This window comes from Peromyscus maniculatus, chromosome 4 (genome assembly GCF_049852395.1).
Source record: "Peromyscus maniculatus bairdii isolate BWxNUB_F1_BW_parent chromosome 4, HU_Pman_BW_mat_3.1, whole genome shotgun sequence".
Taxonomy (NCBI): Eukaryota; Metazoa; Chordata; class Mammalia; order Rodentia; family Cricetidae; genus Peromyscus; species Peromyscus maniculatus.
Genome location: NC_134855.1, coordinates 133,746,352 through 133,761,031, shown reverse-complemented (window position 1 = coordinate 133,761,031; position 14,680 = coordinate 133,746,352). Strand labels below are relative to the sequence as shown.

Sequence of the window (14,680 nt, the reverse complement as noted above, 5' to 3'; positions counted from 1 at the left end):
TAGAAAGAGCTGGGAAAGCAACCAATTAGCTCTTCTAAGTCTCACCAGCTGTGTTTTCCTGATGACAGAGGCTCTGTCCACCTGCTCCCACAGATGGTACAGCTGAAGTAAAACACCTGGTTCAGTAGTACATCCACTCCATGCAGTCAGAACAATGCTAGCTGTGAAGACACCAAGGCCAAATCAGAATTTTCATTTTATTATCTACACAAAGATCAAAATCATAACTAAAATAGCTTTCTACCTCCCAAACACAAATACTATAATCTCAAAACAAAACAATAATATCTAAGTTGATAACTGCTGGAGTCACAGATCACCTAGAGCTTTATTTACCTATCCTAACTTTTGGTGGCCAGTCTGGTCTACATAGCAAGCATCTGAGCCAGCCAGGCAATATAGCCTGACCTTTTTTAAAAAATAAAAATAAATATAGAAATAAAAATAAAAGACAAAATCATTTTTAAAAGCCAGACACAGGCAGGGTGGCACTGTAGTGGTATGTGCTCTGCCCATGAGGCGGTGCTTCTTGCTGTTGTACATGACCTCTTATAAGGAAAGGGGTAAGGGTTACATGCCCCTTCTCCTTGCTTCTGCCTGTGAGGCAGATTCACTTGCACTCAGATCAGAGAATGATTTCAGTTGTCTCCTCTGTTCTCTACTTGTGAGTGTATTTCCTAAATTTCTATCTTAATAAATCCCTATTACCCATTAAAGAGACTCATGTGGATTGATCATAGTAAGTGGCGCCCAACGTGGGACATGAACCCACGACTCTGAGATTAAGAGTCTCATGTTTTACCGACTGTGATCATAATATAGCACACCTTTAAACCCAGCTCTCTGCAGGCAGTCAGGCCAACCTCTGTGAATTTGAGGCCAGCCTGGTCTTGGGTTCCAGGAGAGCCATGCTACACAGAGAAACCCTGTCTCAAAAAAACAAAACAAAATGACAGGCACTGTGCCAGAAAGATGGCTCAGCAAGCACAGGTGCTTGTCATCAAGTCTGATCTGAGGACTTGAATTCAATCCCCTGGAACCACAGGAGGGAACTGACTCACAGGAGCTGTTCTTTGACCTCCACATGTGGCACACACACACCCATAAATAAGTGTAAACAAGATTTTAAAAGACTTATCAATATTGGCAAATTTACAGGCTGGAAAGACGATTCAGCAGTTAATAGCAATTACTGTTCTTCCAGAGTACCTGAGTTCAGTTTCCCAGCTCCCATGTGGGGTGGCTCACACACCTGCACTCACATGCACATACCAACAGACACACACTTAAAGTACATTATCAAAGTTTAAATCAGTGGTTTTTATTTTTTTATTTTTGAGACAGAGTCTCACTATGTAGTCTTGGCTTTCTGGAATTCATTACATAGACCAGGTTGACCTTAAATTCATCAAAACCTACCTTCCTCTGCCTCCCAAGTGCTGTAATTATGGGATTAGAGTGATGAGATTGAACCTGTACACCACCATACCCAGCCAAGATTTATTTCTTGTGCAAATTAAAAACTCATCAGATGACAGATGATTTTATGCCTTAGTCACCAGCACATTAAACTATCACAAATCTCTTATGAAGTCACAAAACTGAATATGAGGTGGCAATATAGACTTCTGAATGTGCAACAAACACCCCAAAATTCAAAATCCAATAGGGAAAACAGATCCTAGAAAGAAAGCTCAGCAGTTAAGAGCACTTACTGTGGGGTACTGCTATGTATCGGTAAAGCAGGGAGCCATGGGGAGCCTCAGAGGCCTGCATCTAGCAGCAGGAGATTGTTTCAGATTATATGAAAGAAATGCTTCCTTGTCTCTAAGGTTTACCAGAAACACTGACTTAAAGAGGATCAATGAATTTTGCACCAAGCCACAGTAAAGTCCCAAAACTCCATTACACACTCATAGCACAGAATGTTGTTAGAAAAACTCACAGACTTAGAGAAGACATAGGTGTTGTCAAAGCACTTCAAAAAGGAGGAAGAAATCCTAGAGCCATTTCAATTGATGTGGTTGATGGCAGAAAAGAACACGATGCAGGTGAAGATCAGTTATTTAATGACTGCCCTGACAGTGGCAAGATGCATCTACATGGTTATTGAGGAAATCTGTGAAGACTGTCTTTAACAAGCCTGAACCCAGAAAGGAAAGCCCGTCTGAGAGAAGAGGCAGCTATGAAGGTCAAAACAGAGCATAAGTATTTGTACCGGCTAGGTTTTGAAAACTCCAGAGTAATGTTCCAACAACAATAAGCCTGCATTAAAAACAATGTGAGTGCTCGATTTGGTAGCACATATTCTAAAATTGCGATGATACAGATTAGCACAGCCCTGCACAAAGACACACAAATCGTGAAGCGTTCCACTTCACAGACATACGCTTTGCAGAGACTCAACTTCCAGGCTCAACCCCCAGCACACACAGGGTGGTTCACAACCATCTATCTGTAACTTCAGTTCCTGAAGAACTGGTGCTTTCTTCTGACCTCCATGGACAACAAGCATGCACATGTGCACATACATACATAGAGGCAAAATAATAACAAAAACTGAATAAATTTAATTTTTAAAATTAAGGAAAACAAGCTTTCAACAGATGACACCTCCATTATTTAAAATAAAAAGAGCAGAAGAGTAGTCCAGTAAGATGGTTCAGCTTGTCGAGGCATTCACTGCCAAGCCTGAGGGCCTGAGTGGATCCCCTGCTCTCACATGGTAGGACAGAGCTGACACCTCCAAGTTGTTCTCTGACCTCCACCAGCACACCACAGTACAGGAGCCTATGCACACACATCACACACACAATGGGGGGCGGGCATGATGACAATGGATGGACACCTACCAACTCTATCTCAAAATATTCTGAATCTCAGCGAGGTGATGGTGGTGCACACCTTTAAGGCAGGCAGATCTCTGAATTCAAGGCTATCCTGATCCACAGAGCTAGTTCCAGAATAATCATGGCAATTACGCAGAGAAATCCTGTCTCAAAAAAACCAAAAAATTTAAAAAATAAATAAATAAATAAATAGAATAAAAAATCTGAATCTCAAAAAAAAAAAAAAAAAGAAAGAAAGGTAGATAGATGTGAATGTAACTATTTCTATATCCACTGTTAATATTCTGGTGCTAATTGGTCACCTCCCTGTCTTAGCCTCAATCAGTAATGCCTTATTACTTCATACTCCAGGCCCCACTCTTGACTCACAAAATGTTTTCTCCAGAAGCAAAGTGATCTCTTCAAGTGTAAAACCATATCAAAACATGTTACTTAACTAGTATGTACAATTCTTATGTTTTGTTTTTCTAATCAGCTAAAAAAATAAACTTGAGTATGCTGAAGAGATAGCCTAGCAGTTATGAGTATTTGGAGCTCTTCTTGAGGCCCCCAGTTCAGTTCCCAGCACTTAGGCTCCTCCCAACTGTCTCTAATTCTCCACCAGGGAATCCAATGCATCTGGCTTCTTTGGGCATCTGCACGCACACAGACAATTTCAAAACAAAGAATTTCAAATCAAAAATAGCTGGGCATGGGGGCACATGCCTTTAATCCCAGCACTCTGGAAGCAGAGGCAGGCAGACTTCTGTAATCTGGAGGACAGTCTGGTCTACAGAGTGAGTTCCAGGACAGCAAAGCCTACAAAGAGAGATCCTGACTCAAAAAGACTGAAAACAAAAACTATGTTTATAAAACTAAACTTGGGCCGCGAGCAGTGGTGGCGCACACCCAGCACTTGGGAGACAGAAGCAGGCAAATCTCTGTGAGTTCAAGGCTAGCCTGGTCTACAGAGTGAGCTTCAGGACAGATAGGACTACACAGAGAAACACTGTGACTGTGGGGTGGGAGGTGGGGTGGCAAGGACTGAGATCCCTGCTCAAAATAGTTTCCCATCTCATTCTGAAGAGCTAACCTTCTTGCTAACTTCCTTTGTTACCAGGACCATATCCAATGCCAACTTCTACAACTAACCTGTACTCGAGCCAAACTAACCCCACTGCTGCTCTGTGAATCTACCAAACACGTTCCCACCTTATGACCATGATATCTGATCTCTTCTTTTATACTTCTGATCTCCCAAAAGTGTACATAGTTACCTTAACTCCTTCAGATCTTTACTCAGATGTCACTTGATTAAAGGATCTTTAGGGTATTCTATCTTTTTTTTTCTTCCAGAGCTGAGGACCGAACCCAGCCAGCAAGCGCTCTACCACTGAGCTAAATCCCCAACCCCTAGGTATTCTATCAAGTAACATCCCTATTTCCATCTTTTCTATACGCAACATACCTTTCTGTGTGTGTGTGCGAATGGTGTATGTGTGCTTACCTACCTCTGAGAAATGCACATAGGAAACCAGAGGTCAATGCCTGGTTTCTTCTACCAATCACCTTATTTTCTGAGATCTCTGGACCTAGAGCTTAAGTTCTGGCCAGACTGATCAGCAATCCCCCAAAATCTGCCTGTCTTTGCCCCCTAGTGCTGGTGTTACAGGTGTTTGCCACCATGCCTGGCCTTTTACATGAGAGCTGGGCTGATCTAAACTCAAGGACCTCAAGCTTGAGCACAAGTACTCTACCGAGTCATCACCCTAGCCCCCATATTAATTTTGCGGGGGACTTAGTTTTATGTGTATGGGTGTTTACCAGCCATGTCTGTTTGTGCATCACATATGCATAAAAGGACACATCAGACCCCTGGAACTGGAGTTAAGGACAGTTGTTAACTGCAAAGTGTGTTGATGGGCACCAAACCTGGGCCCTCTGCAAGAGCAACAAATGTTCTTTGTTTTCCCCCCAAGACAGGGTTTCTCTGTGTAGCTTTGGAGCCTGTCTTGCAACTCACTTTGTAGACCAGGCTGGCCTTGAACTCACAGAGATTCTCCTGGCTCTGCCTCCTGAGTGCTGGGACTAAAGGCATGCGCCACCACTACCTGGTTTGCAACGAATGTTCTTAACTGCTGAGCCATCTCTCCAGCCCCACAATAAACCTTTTTAAAATAAATAAATAAATAATAATAATAAAAATAAAATAAACAAATAAAAAGTAAAAAGGGACACAAGACTCAACTCAGTGATAAAGTGCTTGTCCAGCACACATAAGGTCCTAGGTTTAATCCCCAATATGTTTACCAAAAAATAAACTAAAAGCAGCCAGTAGAGGCACACACTGTTAATTCCAGCACTTGGGAGGCAGAGGCAGATGAATGTCTGGAGTCGAGTACAGTCTGGTCTACAGAGTGAGTTCTAGGACAGCCAGGACTACACATAGAATCCCTGCCTGGAAAAACAAAGACAGACGGATGGATGGATGGATGGATGGATGGATGGATGGATGGATGGATGGATGGATGGGAGGGAGGGAGGGAGGGAGGGAGGGACGGAGGGAGGGAGGGAAGTAGACAGACAGACAGATAAACTGAATGTAATAATTCACACCTGCAATTCCTGAGGCTCAGGCAGGAAAATTTCTGAGTTCCAGGCCAACCTGGATTAGAGTAAAACTAAAAGGAATGGGGGAGGTGGGGATTTGTTTCTGCCTGTCACCTCTCCTCAAGGCTGACACTACTTTTCTAGAAAGAAACAAAAAGTACTGAAGACAAGAAAAACTTGTCACATTTTTATGTGCAGAAAAATACCACTGGCATATTAGCTTTTATGCGATAGGGGTAGTAGTGGTCAGGAGTGTTGTGAATTCCAGGAAAATGTGGGTGTGTTTAGTGTTGCTCTGGGGATATGAGACCTAAATGAATAAATCTGTGCTATGTGAATGTTTGTTCTCATGTGGTTTTGAAAAATTAAAAGCAGGCAAAACCTCTACATGATGATCAAAATTAACAAAGGAATGAGAAAACATTTCTAAAAGAGAAAAGGTCAAAGTTGTGTGTGTGTCAAGGCGCGTGTGCATGACTGATAGTAACATTTCTCTTGAGCTGCTGAAGAGGTTAGATTACCTATTTGTTGCCATCAGCTAATTTAATTTAAAAGTCTGCCAACTCCAGAGCTATAAATTCAGAATTTGACATTGGTCACTCTGAATTTTCCTTTGATTTCTGCATTTAATTATAGCAATACAAAACAGAAGGGAGAATCAAATCCTTTTAGTTTTTTATTTGGCTTCCCCCATCTTAAGACAGAGTTTGACTATACAGCACAAAGAGGCCTCAAAATCTCCATCCTCCTATCTCAGCCTCCCAAAAAGTAGGATTACAGGCACGTACCACCACGTCTAGCAGGAGTCAGATCTGTTTTTGTTTTGTTTTTGTTTTTATTGATCCAGGATTTGTCTGTGTAGCCCTGGCTGTCCTGGCATTCACTCTGTAGACCAGGCTGGCCTCAAACTCAGAGATCAGGCCCAGCTAAGAGTTATTGTTTAATATCCCCCCCCACCCTTTTTTTGCTGATTTTTTGAGACAGAGCCCAGGCTGGCCTGGCACTTGTAATAATCCTCCTGCCTCAACCTCCCAAATGCCGAGATTATAGGTGTGTGCTATTAAACCATTATTGCCTTTTCTTTCCCACTTCATCTGTAGAGTAATTAAATTTATGGCAATCCTGTCCAGGCATCACGGCTCATGCTTTTAACATGGCACTTGAAAGGTGAGTCTTGAGACAGGAGGGTCAGGAGTTTGAAATCAGCATGGGCTATGCTGAAAGGAGGATCTTAGGATGATTCAGTCAGCTAAGAGGAATACCAATAAAAAGGATTAGGAAAATAATCTGATCATCTCGGAGGAAAAGGAAGCCCATGGATACAGTACAAGTAACTAAATCAACCCAAGAATAGGGTGAAAAGCAGTAGTGGACCTAGAGGGGAAAACATAAGGTACTTAGGTCTTCATCCTCAGTAACATCTCTGAGGTGCATTTCCATTTCTCTTTTATAATGCTAACAGCTATGTGCCACATAAGGAAAAGGTTTCTCAAGAGGACAATTTTTACATCTTTTATAATAATGAATGCACAGGACCTCTCAACTGTAAAAATATCTGTAACTATCAAACATACTTATATACCATTCCATTTGTGTTTAGGTTTCTTTCAAGGGTCACAAATTTATATACCTTTCGCCACATTATGAATGTCACACTTACCTTGCTAGGCAAAATAAAATTACAAAATGAAGATATCTCATAACCCTCAAGTAGCTCATTCCGCAAGTTTGTATTCTCAGGTAAGTGGGCGGAATGAAGGGCCATCTGAGAAGAAAGACAGGTTTTCGTTCCACTTGGCACTTCCCAGGCCCAACCCCAGCTGAAACTCACTGCCATTCTATTAACATGGTATGTTCCACTTCTCACATAAAATAAATCTGAAAAAAAAATTTAAGCACTTTATCTACCATTACCCATTTATCTACTATGCAGGACCCCATGAAGTGTAAGATTCCGAGTCACCTTTGAATCTTCAGTCACTAACAGCATATCAAGCACTGTTAAAGCATTTTACATGTCATACTCTCACATATTCTTTTTTTTTGTTTTTTTTTTTTTAAAGATTTATTTATTTATTATGTGTACAGCATGTATGACTGCAGGCCAGAAGAGGGCACCAGATCTCGTTATAGATGGTTGTGAGCCATCATGTGGTTGCTGGGAATTGAACTCAGGACCTCTGGAAGAGCAGTCAGTGCTCTTAACCTCTGAGCCATCTTTCCAGCCCCAGTTTTTTGTTTTTTGAGACAGGATTTTTCTGTGTAGCTTTGGAGCCTATCCTGGAACTCACTTTGTAGACCAGGCTGACCTTGAACTCACAGAGATCTGCCTGGCTCTGCCTCCTGAGTGCTGAGATTAAAGGTTAAAGGCGTGCACCACCGTCAGCCAGCCTGCTCTTCTTATAGAGCAAATTCAAGGACAGTCGGGGCTATACAGAAACCTTGTCTCAGAAGAAAAGAATGCAAAACCGAAGTAGGAACTATCTTCAATTGTACAGAAGAGAGTGGGCTTAGTAATGCACGCCTATAGTGCTCGGATAGGGGTGGGGGGCAGGGGACAGGAGGACTGCTGCAAGTTCCAGATACTGACTCAAAGGGGGGTGGGGCACAGACAGACAGACAGACAGACAGACAGACAAAGCATAAGCTTTACAAGTTCATCCTTTCTAGCCTGGAGTGGTGGTGCACACCTTTAATGGGGGAGGTAAATGAATTATCTGTGAGTAGGAGGCCAGCCTGGTCTACAAAGTTCCAGGACAGCCAAGACTATTACATAGAGACACTGTTTCAGAAGAAAAAAGTTTGGATGGCTCAGTGGTTAAGAGCACTGGCTGCTCTTCCAGAGGACCCGAGTTCAATTCCCAGCAACCACATGGCAGCTCACAACTGTCTGTAACTCCAGTTCCAGGGGATCCAGTACCCTCACACAGGCATACATGCAGACAAAATACAAATGCACACAAAAATAAATTAATCCTTAAAAAAAAAAAAGTTCATCCTAAACCACTGCATTCTACTTCTGCTGAACGAGGTATACTCCCCCCCGCCCAGTAGCATACCTGATGAGTCAAGGGGTAAGACCCACTACCAGATGATGATCTCCATCCCAAGAGTAGTGACTATCACATCAGGGTTTAGAGAGACAACACTGTGACTTCCACTTATATTTTAGCTTACCAATCCTTAAAATGGCAATTTTTACACATTATAAAATGTTCTATCAGGCTGGAGAGATGGCTCAGAGGTTAAGAGCACTGCTTCTTCTTCCAAAGGTCCTGAGTTCAATTCCCAGCAATCACATAGTGCCTCACAACCATCTATAATGAGATCTGGTGCCCTCTTCTGGCCTGCAGGGATATGTGCAGACAGAATACTGTATGCTTAATAAATAAATCTTTAAAAAAAAGAAAGTCATTTATAAAAAATGTTCTATCAATTATAATATGACTATAATTATTGCTTATTTATGAAAAGGGAACAAATCCAGGGCCTTGCCCATGGTGGGTGAGTAGACTACAACTGAGTTACATCCCTAGCCTAAAACAGTAATTTAAAACAAATATTCAGCCAGGCTCACATCTATAATCCCTTCATTTACAGGGCTGAGACAGAAAGCGTACCATAAATTTGAGGGCAACCTGATCTACATAGTGAATTGAGGCAAGCCTTTGCTACAGAGTAAGATCCTACTTCAATAAACAAAATATTTAGAGCTGGAATGAAGCTCAGCGGTAAAAACACTTGCCTAGGGAATGGTAGGCCCTGGTTGTTGTCGTGGTTGTTTTTTGACCAGCACTGCCGAAAAGAATAAAGTGTAAGACAAATATTCATGCATTGTGTGCCAATTCAGCCATATATCCCAATGGAATGACCACCAGAGGACAAAGTGCTACAGTATTTCCCCAGGACTCCAGTCCAGTAACGCAGACTGAGGACTGAGTTCTTTCCTACTTTTCTTTCCCCAGGACTACAAGTCTAAAACACTAGCCAGTTAGAGCACTTGCCTAGCATACACTAGGGCCTGTGTTCCTTCATCACTGGAAAAAAAAAAGAAGAAACTGTAGGTAAGCCTCTGGAGCAGCATATGAGCCAATGAAAAGCACAAATGCCAGGCCGGGCGGTGGTGGCGCACGCCTTTGATCCCAGCACTCGGGAGGCAGAGCCAGGTGGATCTCTGTGAGTTCGAGGCCAGCCTGGGCTACCAAGTGAGTTACAGGAAAAGGTGCAAAGCTACACAGAGAAACCCTGTCTCGAAAAACCAAAAAAAGAAAAAGAAAGAGAAAAAGAAAAGAAAAAATGCCTATACGTCCAAGCTCTGAAGAAGCTGAGCCAGGAGGTAGGACTACAGATATAGTAAAATCCTATCTTAATGAAAGAAAGTACTCAAACCAACCCATTTCAGTGTAATTTTAAAAATTATTCTGAAGTAAAGGAAAAGCAGAGTAGGTATGACAGTGCACACCTGTAATCCTAGAAATTCAGGCACATGAGGCAGGATTAAGAGTTGGAGGCCAAGCCAGACATGGTGGTGTACGCCTTTGATCCCACCAGTCAAAGGCAGAGACAGGCGGATCTCTGAGTTTGAGGCCAGCCTGGTCTACAGAGTGAGTTCCAGGACAGCCAGGGCTGCCCCACCCCCACCCCCCGCGGCTCCCCCCCCCCCAGCAACATAGGCCCTCAGTTCAACCCCAATAAATTAGTTAACAACAATAAGCAAGCACACTAAACACACTATTGACTGCCTTATGCAAAGAAACATAGTTACACAACAAACCCAAGTCTTACTTCTTGGCTTTTGTTGTCTTTCCAGACAGCCTCACTACTTAGCTTGAGCTGACCTCAAACTCAGACCTTCCTGCCTCAGCCTCCGGAGTGCTGGGATTACATAGGCTTTCACCATACTCAACCTTTGGGGAATATCTTTAACTGGAAACATAAAAGATATGGAAATTTCTTAGTTCAGCTGGACCTAGTGACACTGGCCTGTATTCTTAGCTACTGGGAAGCTGAGACAGAATTACAAGTTGCCTGGGCAACTTAGTAAGACCCAATCTGAAAACAAAGGCAGCTGGGGATACAGTTCAGTCTACAGCATAAAGTATAAGGCCCTAAATCCAATCTCCAATACTGCCACAAGCATATAAATTTAAATTCAGATAAAAGGTTTTTCCACTTTCCTAATATGAAATTTTTGACAGACCTAACGGTTACCTAGTCTGCCTCCACAAGAACCTCAACAGCACAGGACTACAAAAGGGATTAACAGGTAAACCTTTCTTGTATTTCTTCAATCCACAGTGGAATGGGTGCCCAAGAAGGAGGCTATATGAATCCTCCCTTGTTAAAGGTTGAAGAACAACCCTCTGGGGTAAAGCACAGAGTTCTCAATACCTCTCATTTTATTCTCTGCACAATGGACATACTCAAATACCTGATTTTAGTTTTTATTTATTTATTTTTTGAGACGGTTCTCACTATATAGCCCTGGCTGTCTTGGAACTGGCTGTGTAGATTAGGCTGGCCTCAAACTCAGAGGTCCACCTGCCTCGAAAGTGCCTCAAATACCTGGTTTTAGATTGTCACTCTGCATAAACAAAGGAAAATCCACAGAACAGTTCACATGAGTCCCCTCTCTAACTCAAATCCAGAGTCTACTTTGTTGCCATATCCTCTGGGCCTAGAGTGATACTTTGTACTTAAGAGATGATTTAATAAATATTAAATGAATCGAATGCAAAATGCCTGGTACTCAAGTAATGTTGGCTATTACTGCTATTTTAATGACAATTAAGTTTTTATTGTTTTTATTAAATGATGCCATCCCTCCTGCAAAGGATCTTAAAATTCTAGGAAGAACATCGGATAAATGAAATCGCAAAACGGGGTAAGAATAAAAACACAACTGGAACACCCAATAATAGGCAAAGATATCTTTAAAAAAAAAAAAAAGCACAACCAGATCCCAATTTCGGACTTTTCCGAGGCGCGCACATAATGATTAATAAACGGCGATTACGATAATGAGTTTTCACACATGTGTGATGTGCAACTGTGTGTGCAGGGCGTTCTACTGGATTTACTAAACCCAACTACAGGGCAATTCAGACAGCGTTCCTCACGACCCATTTTTCAGACAGAGCAACTGATACTCTGGGAGCACCAAGGTCACACACAGCCTGTACGCCGGGGAGCCGGGACATGAACCCAAGCAGTCTGACCCCAGAGCCTGTACTCAACAGGCCCCTCGAGAACACCAGCCCTGCCGCGTCTCCCAGCATCTACCACACGTCGCTCCAAATCCAGCGTGCCTACGTTTTCCCAGGACCGGACTTTCAGCCCCGATGCCGCGAAAACAAAACAATACTTCTCTCGCGGTCCATAGGGCGCCCGCCAGGCCTGAGATCCAAGGCCGCTCAGCACAGTCCCGCTAGCACCCAGAGCCCCGGGTCCCGCTGCGCCGCAGGAAGCGCCGGGGTGGCCCCGGAGAGCCCGCGAAGGCCCGGGGAGTCGCGTGACCTTGGATACAGCGCCCCACTCCCGGCCTCAGTTTCCCTGCCCGGGCCTCCCGCCGGGGGCCTCCGCGGAGCCTCGCGCCTATGGAGCAGCAGGCCCCTCAACACACACCCCTCAGCCGCCCGCCTTCCCGCCCCACTTACGCTGGAAGGCGGCTGCTCCAGGGACGCCCACCATCGCGGAGCGCAGCCTGCCGCCAGCGCCACCCGCTGCGACCCACCGCCCGAGTCCTCCGCAGGCGCAGGCCGGGACCTGCACCCGCCGAACTCGCTCGCACCAGCGCCGCCGCCGCCGCCGCCGCCGTTAGGCCGCGCGCCGCCCCGCCCCCGGACGGCCCCGGCACGCCCCCGCCGCGCGCTCCCGCTCCCCGACCAACGCACGCGGAAGCCCGGCCCGAGCGCGCCCACGCGAAGCACCGCCCCCCGGCCTGGCCCGCCCCTTCCGCGCCAGGCTGCGTCCTATGCTGGAGCGGTCTGAACCTCAGGCCCGCCTCCGGCGCGCTGTGCGCCGCCGTCACGTAATCGCCTGTCTCCGAGCTCCAGACTTCCGGATGTAGCCTGGGCGGTGACTTAGGAGCGAAGGCGGAGTCCTGGGGCGGGGCATCGGGGGGGGGGGGCTGCTTCAGGTACAGGCCTCAATACCTTCGTGGTTGTATTGGGGGGCAAATTGTTCTTACCCTTTTTATTTACTTGTTTGTTTTTACATTGATTTATGGCATGTGTGTGCGTGTGTGTGTGGTCGCGTGCATTCCAAGGCGTGCGTGTGAATGTCAGAGGATAAGTTGGGGGCAGGCCCTCCTTCCTCCCTGTAGGTCCAGCGGATCAAACTTCGTGCATCAAGCTTGATGGCAAGCATCTTTACCAGCTGAGCTATCACAGATAGCTTCCCCTTTTTAGGCTGTAGGAATCTAAATGTTTAAAATAACTAGTAGCTGTCATTGATTTCCGTACTGGACCAAGGGCGTTTGGGGTTTCTTTGGGGGGGGGGCAGGAATGTGTATATGCAGGTTCTGTTTTGATTTTTTTTTGTTGTTTTTGTTTGTTTGGTTGGTTTTTTTTGTTGTTGTTGTTTTGTTTTGTTTTTTTTGTTTTGTTTTGTTTTTAAGATGGTTTCTCTTGTAGCCCTAGCTGTCCTGGAACTTGCTCTGTAGACCAGGCTGGCCTCAAATTCAAGAGATCCGCTGCCTCTGCCTCCCGAATGCTGGGATTAAAGGCAAAAGCGAGCAACCCCGCCTGGCTTATTTTGGTTTGTTGAATTAAAACCTAAGCCGGGTGGTGGTGGAGCACTGTAATCCCAGCACTTGGGAGGCAGAGGCAGGTGGATCTCTGTAAGTTCGAGGCCAGCCTGATCTACAGAGGTAGTCCAGGACAGGCTCCAAAGCTACAGAGAAACCCTGTCTCGAAAAACCAAAAAAAAAAAAAAAAGAAAGAAAGAAAGAAAGAAAGAAAAAAAGAAAGAAAGAAAGAAGACCTTAATATACATTTGGCCGACTTGAACTCACTCACCTAGACCAGGCTATCTTTAAACCTTAAGCTGTATTCCTTCCTCTGTCTCCCAAATGCTGTGTTTACAACACCAACCAGCCTCACAAATTGTTTTATTTCCAGAAAAGGGTCTGTTTTGTATTTCTAGCTGGCCTGGAACACACAGTATAGTCCATGATGGTCTGGAACACTCACCAATCCTCCTTCCTCAGCCTCTTGAGTAGTTGAATTATAAACATGAGCCACTAGCCTAGCTTCAATGGCATCTCAAAAAAAAAACTCATAGCAACCAAAACAAGTACTCTGGCTGTAGGATGAGAACTTTGAGCTACTCTGTCTCAAGAAGACTAAAAGTTATATTTCAGGAATTATTCAATTTTTCAAAAATTATAATTTAGAATTTATAACTGAAATGAACAGGCTGGAGCTTTGGCTCAGTGGTTAAGAGCACTAGCTGCTCTTCCAGAGAACCAGGGTTCAATTCCCAGCACCCACATTGCAGCTTACAACTGTCTATAACTCCAGTTCCATGGGTCCCACACCCTCACACAGACATACATGCAGGCAAAACACCAGTGCACATAAAAGAAAAAGATAACTAAAATGAAGCCAGCCTGGCATGGTGGCACACACCTGTAATCCCAACCCTTGGGAAACTGAAGCAAAAAAAAAAACCTGTCAATTCAAAACCAGCCTGGGCCACATAGTGAGACCCTGTCTCAGTATAACAAGGTCAGACATGGTGGGTGACCAACACGTGTGTGCCCAGCTCTTGAGCAGGATGATCAGTTCTTAGAGGCCAACTGGGTTAGCTGCAGTGCATTTGCAACATGAAATGGTACAAACACACACACATACACACACACACACACACAACCCCAGCACTTGGGAGTCAGAGGCAGGCGGATCTCAGTAAGTTCGAGGCCAGCCTAGTTTGCAAATCGAGTTCCAGGACAGCAAGGACTATTACACAGAGAAACCCTGTCTCAAAAAACAAACAAACAACAACAAAAAACCCATAGGCAAACAAACAAACCTCAAGAAGATTATGAAGAAAATAAACCACATTAAAAATATTTTTTTTTTCTAGCCAGGTGGTAGTGGTGGACACCTTTCATCCCAGCACTCAGGAGGCAGAGGCAGGCAGATCTCTGTGAGTTCGAGGCCAGCCTGGTGTACAGAGTGAGTTCCAGGACAGGCACCAAAGCTACACCGAGAAACTGTCCTTAAAAAAAATTTTTTTTT

General features: G+C 44.4%; 1 protein-coding gene and 1 pseudogene across 11 annotated transcripts in view; one reads left to right on the top strand and one right to left on the bottom strand.

Moving 5' to 3' along the window:
• The window catches only part of Cbfa2t2 (CBFA2/RUNX1 partner transcriptional co-repressor 2), a 103,170-nt gene extending 90,903 nt beyond the window's left edge, over window positions 1-12,267 (bottom strand). For 3 of the 11 annotated variants that reach the window (XM_042276544.2, XM_076570936.1, XM_076570937.1), the window contains exon 1: window positions 12,095-12,257. In XM_042276544.2, the coding sequence (XP_042132478.1) occupies window positions 12,095-12,128 (34 nt within the window). In that variant the 5' untranslated portion in view covers window positions 12,129-12,257. Of the gene's footprint in view, window positions 1-45; window positions 162-12,094 lie in introns of all 11 variants that reach the window. The other 8 variants (XM_076570932.1, XM_076570939.1, XM_076570941.1 and 5 more) reach the window with 8 other exon arrangements.
• On the top strand, window positions 1,753-2,368 carry LOC102909650 (protein FAM162A pseudogene; annotated as a pseudogene).
• Window positions 12,268-14,680: the final 2,413 nt, after the last annotated feature.